This window comes from Eriocheir sinensis, chromosome 52 (assembly GCF_024679095.1).
Source record: "Eriocheir sinensis breed Jianghai 21 chromosome 52, ASM2467909v1, whole genome shotgun sequence".
Lineage (NCBI taxonomy): Eukaryota > Metazoa > Arthropoda > Malacostraca > Decapoda > Varunidae > Eriocheir > Eriocheir sinensis.
In genome coordinates, this window is record NC_066560.1 from 6,747,543 (window position 1) to 6,765,480 (window position 17,938).

The 17,938-nt window shown below is 43.6% G+C and overlaps 1 protein-coding gene across 2 annotated transcripts in view; it reads right to left on the reverse strand.

Moving 5' to 3' along the window:
* Positions 1-17,157, reverse strand: part of LOC126982990 (solute carrier family 2, facilitated glucose transporter member 1-like) — a 117,128-nt gene extending 99,971 nt beyond the window's left edge. The window contains exons 1-2 of one of the 2 annotated variants that reach the window (XM_050835382.1): positions 16,649-17,157; positions 13,514-13,540 (exon numbers count right to left, since the gene is read on the reverse strand). In XM_050835382.1, coding sequence (XP_050691339.1) covers positions 13,514-13,540; positions 16,649-16,972 — 351 coding nt within the window. In that variant the 5' untranslated portion in view covers positions 16,973-17,157. Of the gene's footprint in view, positions 1-10,232; positions 10,779-13,513; positions 13,541-16,648 lie in introns of those variants that run through there. The other variant, XM_050835383.1, reaches the window with a different exon arrangement.
* Positions 17,158-17,938: the final 781 nt, after the last annotated feature.

Sequence of the window (17,938 nt, forward strand, 5' to 3'; positions counted from 1 at the left end):
TAAGAATAATAATAATAAGAAGAAGATAATGATGATGATGAAGAAAAAGAAATGAAGAAAGAAAAAGTAAATCAAGAAAATATGAAAAGAAAACAAGGAGAAAAAAAAGAGGAAAAGACAAGAAAAGGAAAAAAATAAAGCATAGACGACATCAACAACACGAACACGGAAAATTAAAAAAAACGCAAATAACAAAAAAAAAAAAAAGAAAAAAAAAAAGAGGGAGAGTAGGAGTAAAGAAGAATATAAAAGAATAAACAAACGATGAACACAATAATGAAAACAACAAAGAGGAGAAGGAGAATGATTATTAGCGATGACGTCATAGAGTTTGCCTTTCAGAGTTTGTTAGGAACGTAGTAATATTGTGAGGAGGGGGGGAGGGGAGGGAGGAGGAGGTTGGGGTTGGAGAGGAGGAGGAAGAGGAGGAAGAGGAGGAGGAGTTGGGAAAGGCCTGTGATCTATTTCGGGGGAGTGGCACGCACAGGACCCAGAGAGAGAGAGAGAGAGAGAGAGAGAGAGAGACCTTTTCGCAAGAGGTTCGAGCAATTTCAGATCATATACGATTCTCTCTCTCTCTCTCACTCTCTCTCTCTCTCTCTCTCTACGTCGCGTCGCCTCTCCGTCTGTTCTACGAAGGCTGATTCACTCCTCCTCCTCCTCCTCCTCCTCCTCTTCTTCTTCCTTATCCTTAATTAATTTGTTTTCATCTACCTTCTCTCCTTTCTTTCCTTAATCCATTTCATTACTACTATTACTATCTCCTCCTCTTATTCTCTTTCTTTCTATCCTATACTTCCTCCCTTCCTTCATTCATTCATTTTCCTTCGTTTCCTTTCCGTCTACCCTCCCTTCCTCCCTCTCTCCCTTCCAACTTTCCTCCCTTTTTTCTATACTCCTTACCTCATGCCAGAAATATCTCCCCCCTCCTCGTTCTCCTCTTTTTCTTCCTCTTTCCCTCCTTCCTTCCTTCCTTCCTTTTCTCCACCTCTTATCTCGTTCAAATAATACATGATAATTATTGAACTGGGTGACCTTGATATATATTAGATTAGCAAATGTCTGTTACCTGTTACACCTGTCCTCTCTCTCTCTCTCTCTCTCTCTCTCTCTCTCTCTCTCTCTCTCTCTCTCTCTCTCTCTCTCTCTCTTTACTTTTTCCTTTTAGCTCGTTACTATTTTCTCGTTTATCTCCCTTTTATCAATCCGTTTCCTCTCTCTCTCTCTCTCTCTCTCTCTCTCTCTCTCTCTCTGGGTCGGGTTATGAGCCTAAATCTACGTTTCCTCTTCATCTTATTCTCATTTCCGTCATTCTTTCCGTTCATGTCTCTCCGCTTCCTCCTCCTCCTCTTCCTCCTCCTCCTCCTCCTCTTCCTCTTCTTTTTGTTATTTAGTCTATAAAAGAGTTATGACTGCGGTGTGCGTCATCACTAACACCACGTAGCTCCTCTTCCTTCTCCTCCTCCTCTTCCTCCTTCTCCTTCTCCTCCTCCTCTTGAATGATTTACTCCACAAAATAGTTCGGACAAGAATGTTTAAGTAATACCAAATTCCACGTAACTTCTCCTTCTCCTCCTCCTCCTCCTCCTAGTTATCCTTCTCCCCATTTTCATCCCTTTTTATTGTCATTTTGCTCTTCAATTCCTCCTCCTTCAAAATCCTCCTCCTCCTCCTCGTCCTCCTCCTCCTCCTTGTCCTCTTCCCCCTCCTAGTTATCCTTCTCATTTTCATCCCTTTTTATCGTCCTTTTGCTCTTCACTTCCTCCTTCTTCAAAATCTTCCTCCTCCTCCTCCTCCTCCTCGTCCTCCTCCTCCTCCTCGTCCTCCTCCAAGAGCGTGTCCCAGCAACCTCTTCTACGTAACCCAACCCGTCACGCCGCCACGATTCTACACTAAACGATAAACATGTTTGTCTTGTTTCTGTAATACATCCTCCTCCCCCCTTCCTCTCCCCCTCATGGCTATCACCCCCATGTCTTCCCCTTACCCCACACCCCTCACCCCTTCACCCGATCCCTTTAAACTCACTCACGATCCCTTCCCCTCAATCTCCACCCCTTAGTATTATCCAACCCAGTTCCCATCAACCCCATCTTCCCTTCACCTCCCACCTCCTTCCCCTCACTTTCAACCCATCCCCCTCTTCCCTCACCCTCTTATACTAGCACCTACCCCTCTGCTTCCCCTCATATCACCGTCCTCCTCCCTTCTCCCTTCTCCTCACCCATTTTTACACTTATTACGTGGTTAAAATATCATGGTAGGTGTAATAATGAAGACCAAGTAGAGATAAGTTGTAGGTCTCTCGAAAAAGTTTGTCTATATAATCTATTTAATCGCTTCCCTCACAGAACACAAGGATATAATAAAGGTTAATTACTCTATCTTTAGCCATCATCTTCTAAGCCTCCCCTAATTACCGGGACCTCACAGTATAGTCACGTGAACAGGTATTTTTAAAGGTGATTCTGAATACTTATTAAGAGTGGTGAAGATCTGCAAAGGCGATTTAAGTCAGTGAGTGAGTGGTGAGGTGGTGGTAGTGGAGGTGGTGGTGATGGTGGTGGTGATGGTGGTGGTGATGGTGGTGGTGATAGTGGTAGCGGTGGTGGTGATGGTGGTGGTAATGGTGGTGATGGTGGTAGGGATGGTGATAGTGGTGGAGATGGTGGTGGTAGTGGTGGTGATGGTGGTGGTAGTGGTGGTGATGGTGGTGGTGAGCTATTGATGTGTGTCTCGGAGGTGGATCTGAGGCTGTTTTAAGGACCTGATCTGCACTTGTATATATGCGAAATAGCACACTTGTTCAGTCCATTTAATTCCTTCTCCCTCCTCACCCCCAAAAAAAATATGCAGGGCGATAATCTCAAAATTTATCTATTATCTCAACATTCATTCATTACTTCACATTCATGACCTCACATTCATTACCTCACATTCATTATCTCACATTCATTACCTCACATTCATTACCTCACATTCATTATCTCACATTCATTACCTCACATTCATTACCTCACCTCACAGACCGATCACGTGGACAGGTATTTTCGAAGGTGAGTCTGGAGGCTTATCTGACATACACTCGATACCTTTACGAATAAAAAAAAGATATGTTACTTCATCATTATCAGTCGCTTCCTTAATCTTCTCTCACTGCTGCCACCTCTCAGAACAATCATGTGAACAGGTGTTTTTAAAGGTCATTCTGGAGGCTTATCAAACATCAATGCGGTTCATTCAGTCCATTTCATAAATCACTAATCTTACTCCCTGTTCATCAACCGTCTCCTTAACCTTCCCTCACTACAGTCACCTCTCAGAACAATCACGTGAACAGGTATATTCTTAAAGGTAATTCTGGAGGCTTATCAAACATCAATGCGGTTCATTCAGTCCATTTCATAAATCACTAATCTTACTCCCTGTTCATCAACCGTCTCCTTAACCTTCCCTCACTGCAATCACCTCTCAGAACAATCACGTGAACAGGTATTTTTAAAGGTATTTCTAAATGTTTCTCAATCATCATTTCGGTCCATTCAACTGCCCCCCCCCTCCCCCCCCCGCCTCACACACACATACACAGAAGGTGATAATTTTACTCCAACTTAATCAATCATTTTCTAAACTCTCATTTATTACCGTCAACTCCCAGAATAACCATGTGGACAGGTATACTCCTCAAGGTAATTCTCAAAGCTTATCAAACATCATTTCGCTCCATTCAATTTCTATCCAAAAGAGACAGACGATCATATCACAATCTTCATCATTCAGCAAGAACATTTTTTCCTATAGACTGACTTATTTAACGGTCTATCTCTCATGAATGATCACTTTAACATTTGATTGTGTCCACTCCTCTTAACTCTTTTTACAGGAGCAGTGATTGGCGGGCTTTTATTTTTTCATAATGTTTTCTTTATTTTATTTTATTTTTTATTTTTCCCTTGAGCTGTTTCATACACTATAAAAAAAAAACTTCTCACGAGAAACAATACTATTCCTCCTCAACCTCCACTCATTAGTCAATTCTCAACCCAATCACGTAGACAGGTATGCTCTTAAAGGTGATTCTGGAAGGTTATCACACACACAAACTCAATCCCTCCACAAAACAGGTAATAATCATTCTTCTTCCTCAATCGTTTTCATAAGCTTTACTCATTGCCCTCATATCTAAGATCAATCACTGGACAGGTATGCTCTTAAAGGTGATTCTGGAAGGTTATCACACACACAAACTCGATCCCTCCACAAAACAGGTAATAATCATTCTTCTTCCTCAATCGTCTTCATAAGCTTTACTCATTGCCCTCATATCTAAGACCAATCACGTCAAAGGTTGTCCTGGAAGCCTATCGCCCATCTCTTTGGTCCATTCGATCCCTTCCCAAGACACACAAGGCAAAAATCTTACTTCATCTTTGTCTATAATTATCTCGACCTTTACTCTCTACAAAATCGTACTTCATCGTCTATAATACTCTTCTTCTATAATACTCTCGTCTATAATACTCCCGACCTTTACTCCCTACAAAATCGTACTCCATCTTCGTCTATAATACTCTCGTCTATAATACTTTCGACCTTTACTCCCTACAAAATCGTACTCCATCTTCGTCTATAATACTCTCGACCTTTACTCCCTACAAAATCGTACTCCATCTTCGTCTATAATACTCTTCGCCTATAATACTCTCGACTTTTACCTCCTACAAAATCGTACTCCATCTTCGTCTATAATACTCTCGACTTTTACCCCCTACAAAATCGTACTTCATCTTCGTCTATAATACTCTTCGCCTATAATACTCTCGTCCTTTATTTCCAACAAAATCGTACTTCATCTTCGTCTATAATACTCTCGACTTTTATCCCCTACAAAATCGTACTCCATCTTCGTCTATAATACTCTTCATCTATAATACTCTCGACTTTTATCCCCTACAAAATCGTACTCCATCTTCGCCTATAATCAACCCAACCTTTCCCCGCTACAAAACAATCACGTGGACAGTATGCTCTTAAAGGTAGTCCTGGAAGCCTTATCACCCACCTCCTCGCTCCCCCACGTTGCCCATCTCACTACCAAGAAGCGATAATCTCAACCTTTACACCTATCTCAAGAGGCGACCACGTGGACAGCCCTTATCGAGTGGCCCCTCCGAGTGCCAGTGTTTGAGGTACGTGATGACCAACTTTTTATATGGGTTCTATTATTTTTTTTATTTATCTGAGGGGAAGTTTCTGATGTGAAGGGCCTTATCTATTATGGTTGCTTCATTACTCAACGGCTATCTACTTAAGGACACTACTTTTCACTTTTCATTCTTTTAAAACATTCACTTGTACTTTTTTTTCCTATGGGTCGTATTATCTATCAGCAAGTTTCTTATGTGCTGATGTTTCCTTATCTAATGGTTACGTGTTTTATTACTCAGTGACTATCTAAAAAAGGACACACTGCTGTCTATTATTCCTAAAATTTAAATCATTTAGTTATGTTTTGTATCGACTGTAAGATTTAACAGCAAGTCTCTTATGTAGTTTTCCCCGTTGTCAAATGGCTACGGGGCTCATTACTCAACGACTATGGATTAAAAACATATTACTAATCACTTTTCCATTCTTTGAAAACATTCACTTGTGTTTTTTTCTAGTGGTTTTATTACGACTATGAATTAAAAACATATAACTATTCACTTTTCCATTCTTTTAAAACATTCACTTCTGTTTTTTTTTTCTATAGGTTATATCATTTAACAGCGTATGCATGTAATTTTGTTCCCTTGTCAAATGGTAACGTCTTTCATCACTCAACGACTATCTATCAATAACAAACTAATATTCACTTTCATTCTATCAAAACATCCACTTATATTTTTTTTTCATAGGTTGTATTATTTAACAGCAAGTCTCTGATGTAGTCTTGTTCCCTCATCAAAAGGTTACGGGTTTCATCACTCAACGACTGTCTATTAAAAAGCCATATTGCTATCAATTATTCCAGTCTTTTAAATCGTTCAGTTATGATATTTTTTTTCTGTTGATTGTATTATTTAGCAGCAAGTTTCTTATGCATTCTTGTTCCCTTATCAAACGATTGGGTATCTTACTACTCAACGGCCGTCTATTAAAAAAGCATTACTATTCACGATTTCTTTCTTCTAACTCAGGCAAAACATTTTCGTATATAAACTGAATTACGTAGGAAAACCTCTTATGTGGCAAGATTACACAAAATTACTGCAAAATTACTCCCCCAGTATCTACCCACAACATTATTATTCTTTATTTTTTTATTACAGCAAAGGAGACAGCACAAGGGCACAAAAAAAAGGAAACAATAAAAAAGCCCGCTACAATAAAAAATCCCGCTACAATAAAAAAGCCCGCTACAATAAAAAAGCCCGCCTTTACTTTTAAATTACTGACTAATGATATATCTCTTATGAATTGAACTATGCAACCCACAGTCTCTTATGTAGTGCTGTTTCTTTATTAAATGATCGCGTGCAGCGTTACTCAACAATTATTCAAAACATTACTATTTCTCGCTTATAAATCATTCAGCTAGAACATGTTTTCCTTATAGTCTGAAGCATTTAACGGTCTATCTCTCATGTACTACTGTAATGAACGGTCACTTTAACATCATTACCCACGAAAACACTACAATTCCCTATTTCTCTCTTTTAAATCATTCAGTTTATATATTTTACTATAGATTATGTATTATGTAACAGCCATTCTCTTATGTACTACCGTATCATATGGCCAAGCGAATGAAGTTACCTGGGGAAGTGTAGTTTGGGAGGAAAGACAACCAGGTGGAATCAGGTAAAAAGTTGAAGGAAGTTTATGTATGAGGTGAGGAGAAAACATAACACTTAACTCCCCTATTCCCTGTTTTTCTCTTTCCTGTCAGTCATGTATTATACTTTTCTACAGAGATTGCATAATGTAACACTCAGACTCTTACGTACTTCTACAGATCCTTTACCTAGATTACTATAGAGTCACTTGGGGCATAACACTTAACTCTCCTATTCCCTGTTTTTCTCTTTCCTGTCAGTCATGTATTATACTATAGAGATTGCATAATGTAAGGGCCAGACTCTTACGTACTTCTACAGATCCTTTACCTAGATTACTATAGAGTCACTTGGGGCATAACACTTAACTCTCCTATTCCCTGTTTGTCTATTTTCTATCAGTCATGTATTATACTTTTCTACAGAGATTGCATAATGTAACACTCAGACTCTTACCCACTTCTACTGATCCACACTTAACTCCCCTATTCCCTGTTTGTCTATTTTCTATCAGTCATGTATTATACTTTTCTACAGAGATTGCATAAAGTAACAACCAGACTCTTACGCACTTCTACTGATCCACACTTAACTCCCCTATTCCCTGTTTGTCTATTTTCTATCAGTCATGTATTATACTTTTCTACAGAGATTGCATAATGTAACAACCAGACTCTTACGATTACGATAGAGTCACGTGTGGCATTACTCTGAAGAATGGTCCTTGAGGCGTCACGTAGACCAGACAGACGGTGCCATAATATAAGTGGACGGAGGGCGAGGTAATATAAGGAAAAAACGCCGTGCGCTTATCTCTCAAGGCAAACCATTGGACCCACACCCATGATGACTGGGGACGCCGATAACTGGACCCATACCAACGATGATTGAGGAAAAGGAGAGCTAGATAAAATATAGAGAATTTGCCGAAGGAAGAGTGACCCATTCTGCTTTTTCTTTTTATGCCATTTCCTTATGTTACAAAAAAAAAAAAAAAATCTTCTTCTATATATTCCATTACAGACCGTTATTTATTTTTGTTTATAAGAGGCAAAGAAGAAGTAAGTCATTTCCCTTCACGACACTTTTCTAACAAACTTTCCACTTCCTTATGTTACAAAAAAAATTAATTCTTCTTTATAATTCATTGCAAACATCTAATTGTCCATTCACTATTAAGTACAAAGAAGGGGTAATCTCTCTCTCTCTCTCTCTCTCTCTCTCTCTCTCTCGTAATATTAACAAAACGTCCACTTCCTTATCTTACACTAAAAACAAAAACAATCCATTCTTCATAATACTGAAAGCACCTTGTATTATCATTATCTCCCCTCCCCGGCCCCCATTTCCATCACTATCTTTGCTGGTCAGCCCCTTCCTTTCCCTTCCCTTCCCTTCTTATCAGAGTGAAGGTGACACGCTTTCTAGGACACGTTATCACATCTGCCAAGGACTCAATTAACCTGAACACCGTAAGAACGTAAATTACTCTCTCTCTCTCTCTCTCTGCTGTAATGAGAGAGAGAGAGAGAGAGAGAGAGAGAGAGAGAGAAATAACAAAAAAGCAAGAAAAAAGAAAGAGAAAAAAAGAAAAAAAAAACGAGAAAAAAAGAAAGGGAAAGTTATTTACGAAAGGCGTCTCCCAGTCACGCATCATCTACCTTTACCTGCCCGCCACGTCCCCAACAGGTGTGCCGTTCCCATACACTGCCCAGGTAACCTCATTCTCATTGCCTTCCCTTATCTTCAAACACACTTCAAACATCAACTTCATTCAACTTCTTACCTGACTCCACCCGCTTGTCTTTCCTCCCAAAATACACTTCCTCAGGTAACTTCATCAGCTTCTTTCTTTTAATAGACTTCAAACATAAACTTCATTCAACTTCTTACCTGACTCCACCCGCTGGTCTTTCCTCCCAAAATACACTTCCTCAGGTAACTTCATCAGCTTCTTTCTTCTAATAGACTTCAAACATGAACTTCCCCTAACTTCTTACCTGACTTCACCTGTTTGTTTCTCCTCTATTTTACACTTCTCCAGGTAACTTCATTTGGTTCTTGCTTTTAATACACTCAACCAAAACTTCCTTCACCTTCTTAAATAACTTCACCTGATTATCTTTCCTCTATTTTACACTTCCCCAGGTAACTTCATTTGGTTCTTGCTTTTAATACACTCAACCAAAACTTCCTTCACCTTCTTAAATAACTTCACCTGATTATCTTTCCTCTATTTTACACTTCCCCAGGTAACTTCATTTGGTTCTTGCTTTTAATACACTCAACCAAAACTTCCTTCAACTTCTTAAAGACAAAAGACAAAGAACAAACAAACAAACAAACAAAAGCTCGCTAATTGCTGTTTGCTCAGGTAACTTCCTTTCCTCCGTTCTTTTAATAGACTTCAAGCAAAAACTTACTTGGGCTTCTTACTAACTTTACCTGGGTGCCTTTCCTCCCTAAATACACTTCCCCAGGTAAGATGATTTGCGTCTTTCTATTAACAAACTTTTGGCATAAACTTCCTTCAACTTCTTACCCTAACTTCACCTGCTTGTCTTTCCTCCACAAATACACTGGACCAGTTAACTTCATTGGCTCCTTTACCTGTTAACACTCTCGCTATTCAAGGATAAACTTCCGTGAACTTCTTCCCTAACTTCACTTCGTTTTCTTCCCTCTATTTGTACACTTCTCCAGGTAACTCCATTTGGTTCTTTCCTTTGTTACACTTTAAGCAAAAAACTTCCTTCACTCTCTTACCTAACTGGAGGGATGGAGGAAAGATGAGAGGGAGGTAACAATGGGAAGAGGAGAGAAAAGGAAAGAAAGAAGGAGAAAGCGAGGGAGAAATGGAGGAAGAAAGTAGGTAAGGATGAGAGAAAGGACTGACGGAGAAAAGAAAGGTAGGAAAGGAAGACAAGAGGAGGAAAAGAAGGGAAGAAAGAAGGAGAAAGCGAGAAAGAAATGGAGGAAGAAGATAGGTAAGGATGAGAGAAAGGACTAACGGAGAAAAGAAAGGTAGGAGAGGAAGACAAGAGGAGGAAAAGAAGGGAAGGAGAGAGAATAAAGGGAGGCACAAATGGAGATAGGGGCAAGAAAGGGAGATAAAGGGAGGGGAGATGGGGAGGAGGTAAGGATGGGAGATTACAAGTCCCCGGGAGATGACCGTGGGGGGGGTTGTGTTTCTTCATTGCCTATCGTCCATCTCCCTAGTGAACAGGTAAAATACATGTCTCTAACTCACTTTCCTTCCTAATAACATCGGCAACTTCTTATACTCACAACTCCTACAACTCCTTACGTTCTTATGTTCTTATGTTCACTTCACCGGGTACCCTATCCCCAACACATACTCTCAAAACAGTCGCTACATCCATTACCAAACTTCCCCAGGCGAGTCTTTACCTGCCAAAACTCCTTGAGGCTGATGGAGTACTGGTCTTGTCCCATGGCTGATGATGGCGACGATGATTACGACGACTACGAACGCCAGGGACGATGAAGAGGACGAGACACGCGAGGGAGAGAGAGGGAGAGGGACAAGGATGAGAAGGAGGATTGGAAGCGCCTCTCAGAAGGATCGGGAACGGAGGGCGAGGGACGAGACACGCACGAGAGAGAGACAAGGATGAGGAGGATTGGAAGCGCTCTCAGAAGGATCGGAAACGGGTTAACACGCGTAGTAGTAGTAGTAGCCGTAGTCGTAGTAGTACTAGGTCTGCCCCCGCGCACCTCAAGTGACCAACAATTACTAAAAGCTTGAGGTACACACACACACACCCGCGCGCACACACACACTGCCGTCGAGGATCAGAGAAGGAGGAGGAAGATGACGGGAGAAGAAAAAGATATAAAGGAGATAACAGAGATAACAAAACGCTTATGGATCTTTATCACCAAATTTTATGCTCTCGGAAAGCGTATCCATTAAACTGTTTGTCTGTCTGTCTGTCAAGAGGAGCAGGAGGAATAGGAGGAAAAGGAGTATTAGAGAGAGGAATAGGAAGAAGAGGGGGAGGAAGAGGAGTAACAGAAGGAGGAATAGAAGTAAGAGGAAGAGGACGGGGAGGAAGAAGGGGAGGAAGAGGGGAGGGAAGAACCAAAAACACGTCTCTATCTCTATCTTTTTTCTTCTTTTCTTTCTCTCCCTCTCTCGTAAAGGAACTGATATCTTAAAGGCGCAGACTGATTTTTCACTTTTAAACGAAGATACACACACACAAAAAAAGTGGATGAGGAGAACCGAAGTGAAGTGAACCGAACCGAACTCTCGTCTCTGTCTCTCTCCACTTCTCTCTTCCTCGTTCTCACTTTCACTCTCTCTCTCTGACGTACTCCAAGACTGTCCTCTTTTAAAATTACTTGAAAAAGGAGAACCAAATCAGACCGAACCAAAGCGAACCAAACACGTGTCTCTCTCTCTCTCTTTCCCTCTCTCTCTCCCTCTCCCCTAAACAAGCAGGTAACCGGGCAATTAACAGGTGACGGCACACGGGACCCACACTAGGACAGGTGCGCGTCGCTAATCACCTGAGATGCGAGTGTGGTACAGATGAGCTCGGACCCTTCCACCTCCACCTCACCTCCACCTGGCTCTTATCTCCGCCTATCAGGACCAAGAGGAGGTGAGGGAGGAGAGGATATGAGAGGAGGAGGAGGAGGAAGAGGAGACGTGGTTGGGGAGGAGAAGGAGGAGAGGATATGGAGGTGGAGGAGGAGGAGGAGATGAACAACACACATGATTTTAGATAAACGAAGGAAAAGGAGGAAGAAGGGAAGGATGGAGGAAAGATAAGAGGGAGGTAAGAATGGGAGGAGGAGATAGGTAGGGGAAGGGAGATAAAGAAAGAGAAGAAAGGAAGGAATGAAGGAGAAAAAGAGAAAGAAAAGGATGAGAGAAAGGACTGACGGAGAAAAGAAAGGTAGGGAAGGAAGACGAGAGGAGGAAAAGAAGGGAAGGAGAGAGAATAAAGGGAGGTAAAAATGGAGATAAGGGGGAAGAAAGGGAGATAGAGGGAAGGGAGGATGGGGAGGAGGTAAGGGTGGGAGATGACACGTGTCCGGGAGATGACCGTGGGGAGAATATTATGCTTCTTCACGTTACTTCACGGAGGAGGAGGAGGAGGAGGAGGAGGAGGAGGAGGAGGAGGGAGAAAAGTGTAGAAAGAAAACAACATTATGTCCAGATGTTTACGTACACACACACACACACACACACACACACACACACACACACACACACACACACACACAGGGGGGGGGCGCCACATCCCTGTTATCTCGTCTCCCTTCCCTTGTTATCTCTCTCTATCTCTATTTCTCTAGCTCTCTACTCAAGTGTTTATACCTGTGTAACGAGATTAGTCCTACCTGGAAGTATGTGTGTGTGTGTGTGTGTAGTAGTAGTAGTAGTAGTAGTAGTAGTAGAAGTAGTAGTAGTAGTAGTAGTAGTAGTAGTAGTAGTAGTAGTAGTAGTAGTAGTAGTAGTAGTAGCGGGAGGAAATGGAGGAGGAGAAGAAAGAGAAGGAAAGGGAAAGGGAAGAGGAAGAGGAGGAAGAAGAGGAGGAGAAGAAGCAGGAGGTGGAGAGATTCTAATAATAATTGTATATGATCAACAGTTTTAGCGTGTGTGTGTGTGTGTGTGTGTGTGTGTGTGTGTGTGTGTGTGTGTGTGTTTATCAGGATGTTTTCTCAGCAACAACTTTATTACGACGAAATCATCACCACCACCACCATCACCACCACCACCACCACCATCACCACCACCACCACTACCACCGTCACCACCACCACCACCATCACCACCACCACCACTACCACCGTCACCACCACCACCACCATCACCACCACCACCACCACCGTCACCACCACCACAATCATCACCACCACAATCATCACCATCATCACCACATTGCCTTTAGCTTCACCATCGGTAACATCATTATTTTAGCTTACTGTTTTTTTTTCAATTTTCCTTTTTTCTTTCTCTTTTATTTCATTCACTCACTCATACTCTCTCTCTCTCTCTCTCTCTCTCTCTCTCTCTCTCTCTCTCTCTCAGGAAGATTTTTTTCTCCGTAAATGTAAAATAAAAGCAGAAAAAAAACACCGTTGAGAAAAATCAGACCAAAACACACAAACAAACACACACAAACACACACACACACACACACACACACACACACACACACACACTATACCACCATAAGAAAGAAAAAACGAAAAAAAAAAACTGCAGATCCCAGAGTTAATTACATAAACCTTCACTAATGACACACACCTTTAGTAATTGCATACCTGTCCCTTGATTACATAACACTCGTGAATTAACAGGTAAACACATATATTGCCAGGTAAGTGAAGCAGGTGACACAGGTAGACGGAAATGAATAACACACACACACACACACACACACACACACACACACACACACAGGTAAAGAAATACGACATACTTTTTTTATATCATTAATCAACCTGTTATTTTTTTCTTGCGTTCTTTTATATTTGATTTTTATTGTTTTTTTTCCATCCTATTCCCTACTTTACGTTTTCCTCGTTTTTTTTTTCTTTTTGTTCCTTAAACTCTAATTTCTTTACTTCTTTTTCACACACACACACACACACACACACACACACACACACACACACACACACCTGGAATGCATAGTGAATAATTGACTTACCTTGAATTTTGACTCCTCCTCTCCTGGCTGCGTGAAAGTGAAGCAGAAAGGAACATGAACCGAGGCAGCGACGTAGAATGATAGTGAGGGTGACATGAGGGAAGAAAGTGACGAACATGACCCATAGGAAAGTGACAGGTAAAGAGAGAAAAGGAGGTGATATTGAGAAGAGACAGATAAAGGGGGGTAAGAAAGAAAGAAGAAAGGGAGAAATAGAGGATGAAAAGGAGGGAGGACGAAGGTAAGGCTGGGAGGAAGGACTGATGGAGAGAAGAAAGGTAGGAAAGGAAGGAGAGAGGAAGAAGAGGAGGGAAGGAGAGGGGACTGGAGGGAGGCACATAAAGAGGTAAGGGGAAGCGGAATGACAGAGAGAGAGGAAAAGAAGGTGAAAGAAAGAGGAGAGCGAAGAATGAAAGTGGGAAAGAAGAAATGCGTTGTGAAAGTGAGTGTGAGATCAGGAAAAAGAAATGAAAATGAGGTAAAGAGAGAATGAGAGAGATAGAGAGAGAGAGAGAGAGAGAGAGAGAGAGAGAGAGAGAGAGAGAGAGAGAGAGAGAGAGAGAGAGAGAGAGAGAGAGAGAGAGAGAGAGAGAGAGAGAGAGAGAGAGAGAGAGAGAGAGAGAGAGAGAGAGAGAGAGAGAGAGAGAGAGAGAGAGAGAGAGAGAGAGAGAGAGAGAGAGAGAGAGGAAAAGAAGGTGAAGGAGAGAGAAGCAGAGCGAACAATGAAAATGAAAAAGAAAAAAAATGTTAGTGAAAGTGAGTGTGAGATCAGAAAGAAAGAAATGAAAATGAGGGTAAAGAGAGAAAGAGAGAGAGAAAGGAAAAGAAAGTGAAGGAGAGAGAAGGGGAGCGAAGAATGAAGATGAGAAAGAAAAAAATCGATAGTGAAAGTGAGTGTGAGATCAGGAAGAAAGAAATGAAAATGAGGGTAAAGAGAGACAGAGAGAGAGAAAGGAAAAGAAGGTGAAGGAGAGAGAAGGGGAGCGAACAATGAAGATTAGAAAGAAAAAAATCGTTAGTGAAAGTGAGTGTGAGATCAGAAAGAAAGAAATGAAAATGAGGGAAAAGAGAGACAGAGAGAGAGAAAGGAAAAGAAGGTGAAGAAAGTCGAGGAGAGGGAACAGTAAAAAAAAAAAAGTTAGTGAACATAAGTGAAACATCAGAAAGAAATGAAAATTAAAAAAAATGAGAATGAGAGAGAAAGGGAGAGAAAGTGAAGGAAAGAAGAGGAAAGGAAACAATGATAATAAGAAGAAAAACGGAAGTGAAAAAGTTAGATAAGGAAGATAGGAATAAAAACGAGGAAAAAGAGAAAATGAATGGAGAGATAATGAGGCAAATGAAAAGAAAGGAAGAAAGAGAAAGGAGAAGAAAGGAAGAGAAGAGGAGAAAGAGAGAGGAAGCAATAAAGTAAGAAGCAGAAAGGAAAGTGAACATGAGTGAGAGAAAATGGAAATGGAAGAGGAGGAAAAGAAGAGGAAGAGGAGAAGAAGACGGAGGAAGAGAAGGACGAGGATAATGAGAATAATGATGATGATGATGATGATGATGATGATATGAATGAGGAGGAAGACGAGGAGTAATATTTGTTGGATTCTTATAAAAATGAAGATGATGAAAATAAGGATAGTGATGTGATGGGTACGAATGATGGTGAAGAAAGTGATGATGATGATGATGATGATAATAGTTACAAAGAGCATAATTACCATGAAAGAAACATAATTACACTCTCTCTCTCTCTCTCTCTCTCTCTCTCTCTCTCTCTCTCTCATGAGATTGATAAAGAAAATGTACTTGAGCTTACCTCTAATTACACTAATAGCATGTAACCTTCAAAGTGATTTCAGGAGGAGGAGGAGGAGGAGGAGGAGGAGGAGAAGGGTAAAATGAAGGCAACACAAGGTCATGATGAAAAATAATGAAATAAAAGGAAAATTATGTTACGAAGAAGAGAAAGACGCAGAACACAATGAAAGAGAGGAAGAGGAGAAGAAATGGAAATAAAAGAAGATGGAGAGAAAGAGGAAATAAAAGAAGATGGAGAGAAAGAGGAAATAAAAGAAGATGGAGAGAAAGAGGAAATAATAAAGTGAAAGCCAATAAGAAAAAGGAAGAAAATCAGAGAGAGAGAGAGAGAGAGAGAGAGAGAGAGAGAGAGAGAGAGAGAGAGAGAGAGAGAGAGAGAGAGAGAGAGAGAGAGAGAGAGAGAGAGAGAGAGAGAGAGAGAGAGAGATACATCCAGGTCACAAGGGGGGTTGGACGAAGGCACGGTACATAGAGTGAAAAATCGATACAACGGATCGATGTCTGACTAGGCGGCCGTGTGTGTGTGTGTGTGTGTGTATGTGTGTGTGTGTGTCCTAGTAACGCCTTTAAAATCTCTCTCTCTATCGCGCTCTCGCTCTCTCTCTCTCACACACACACACACACACACACACGCACACGCACACACACACACACACACACACCGTTCCGGTAGCTCAGTGGTAGTGCTTTGTGCTGCCCGGCTTCACGACCTGACAGACGGAGGTTCCAGCCCCGCTCAGGGCGGGATTTTTCCACTGCCGAGGAGCAGTTACTGTCCCCTCTTGAGGAAGGGGACGGAGTGTGTGGTGTGTGAAGGTCCTGGCAGTACCCAGAGATCGACTAATGATCCTTGCTCTAATCGGGTGGGTACTTGCTGATGATTGCGAGTCCAACTCGTGATCAGGCCGTGGTGAAACAAACAAACAAACAAACACACACACACACACACACACACACGCGCGCACGCGCGTCTTCCATCAACAGGTATACCTTGCACTGCACAACCTTTTCGTTATTGCCTAATCAGTTGAAGGCAGGTGTGTGTGTGTGTGTGTGTGTGTGTGTGTGTGTGTGTGTGTGTGTGTGTGTGTGTGTGTCAGCGTGTCACAGCAGGGTTGGGTACGGTGGTTCCCGGCACTGTGCTAAGGGAGTGCCCTCCAGCAGGCATCCCGCGGCACTTGGTACACACGTGCTGCGCCATTCACCGCCCTTCAGCATGAATGGGCCGGGCTTTCGCCCACCATGCGCGGCGCCGGGGGTGGGGGGGGGGGGTGGAGGGGGAGATGCGTGACCTGGCATGCAGCACCAGCGTGACGGGATACCTACTGCTGCTGCGTCTCCGGCCGGCTTGGCGGCCTCGGTCTCCTTCTGCTGGGCCTCCTTCGTCTGTTCAGGCTGCTGCAGTTTATCATTATCCTGCTTCTCCTCTTGTTTCTGCTCCTGCTGCTGCTGCTGCTGCTGCTGTTGTGGTGGTGGTGATTGTTGTTTTTGTTGTTGTTCCGGCTGCTGCTTCTGCTGCTGGTCCGCGGCGGGTGGCGGGGCCTCTGCCGGTTTAGGTGTGGCCGTGGGGGCGCCGTTCTCGGCACTTGCCTCCTTCTCCTTCGTCGGTGAGGTCTTGGGTTCGGGCGCGGCGGGCCCCTCGTCAGTCATGGCTGTGGCGACGGCTGTGGGAGCCTTGGGCGGACACTAAACTCACGGGGCGACGGCTGGATTGCGGGGCGGGGCGGGGCGGCACAGTTAGAGGTGGAAGTCACGCGGACGAGTCGAGCGGCGGCGGCGGCGTGATACGGGCGCGAGGGTGACCACTGGGGCGGCGAGGAACACACTCCGGAACGCGGGCTGCCTCGTGGGGTTAAGTAGAGCCTTTATTGATCCGCCGTCGCCGCCGAGCTGCCATGCGCGGAGGCAGGTACTCCCCCGCTCACGTCGGGCGCCTCAAGTGCGATGTTTCGTTGAGTTTTTTTCACGAGCCATTCATCAGCCGGGCCGCTGACACCTGGCCGCCGCAGGGCACGCTGCCGGGCCGGGCCGCGACAAGTCGTGAGGTGGAGGCGTCGCCGCTGGGGGGCCGCCGGCACCAGGGACAGCCAAAAATATGTTACATACTGTTTTTTCACATTGCCTAAAGTTGGGCGGTGGTATGACCGGTCACAGGATAGGAGGCCTCGCCCTGGGGCAGGGATGCTGGGGTCCGGCCAGGCGTGGGGGTGGCGGGGGGTAGGGGGGCGGAGTGGAGGATGAGTGGTGGGCCTTCCAGCTACACACATGATGACGCAACACAGTAAATTTTTGGCGCCAAAACGACGCGTCCAGAATTTCGTCACGGGGCAGCCCCAGACGCCTCCTGACCCCTGCCGTCGTAGGGCCGCCCACCGACGCCCCCGCACCGCCGCCGCCTCCGCCAGCACGCGCCGCGGGGTCACATTATCCCGGGGGGTCCTACGTGCCACATTTTGAACGCTGGAGTGCCGGCTGACGCAAGTGTCCCGCCCCTGGAAGCGACCAATGAGACCGCGGCCCGCCAGAGGTGTGGCTGCCGCTCACCCGCCGCAATACTTCGTCGCGACTCACCCGGCGACCCCCGCCAAGCCCGCCACACCCGGGGGGCCGCCACGC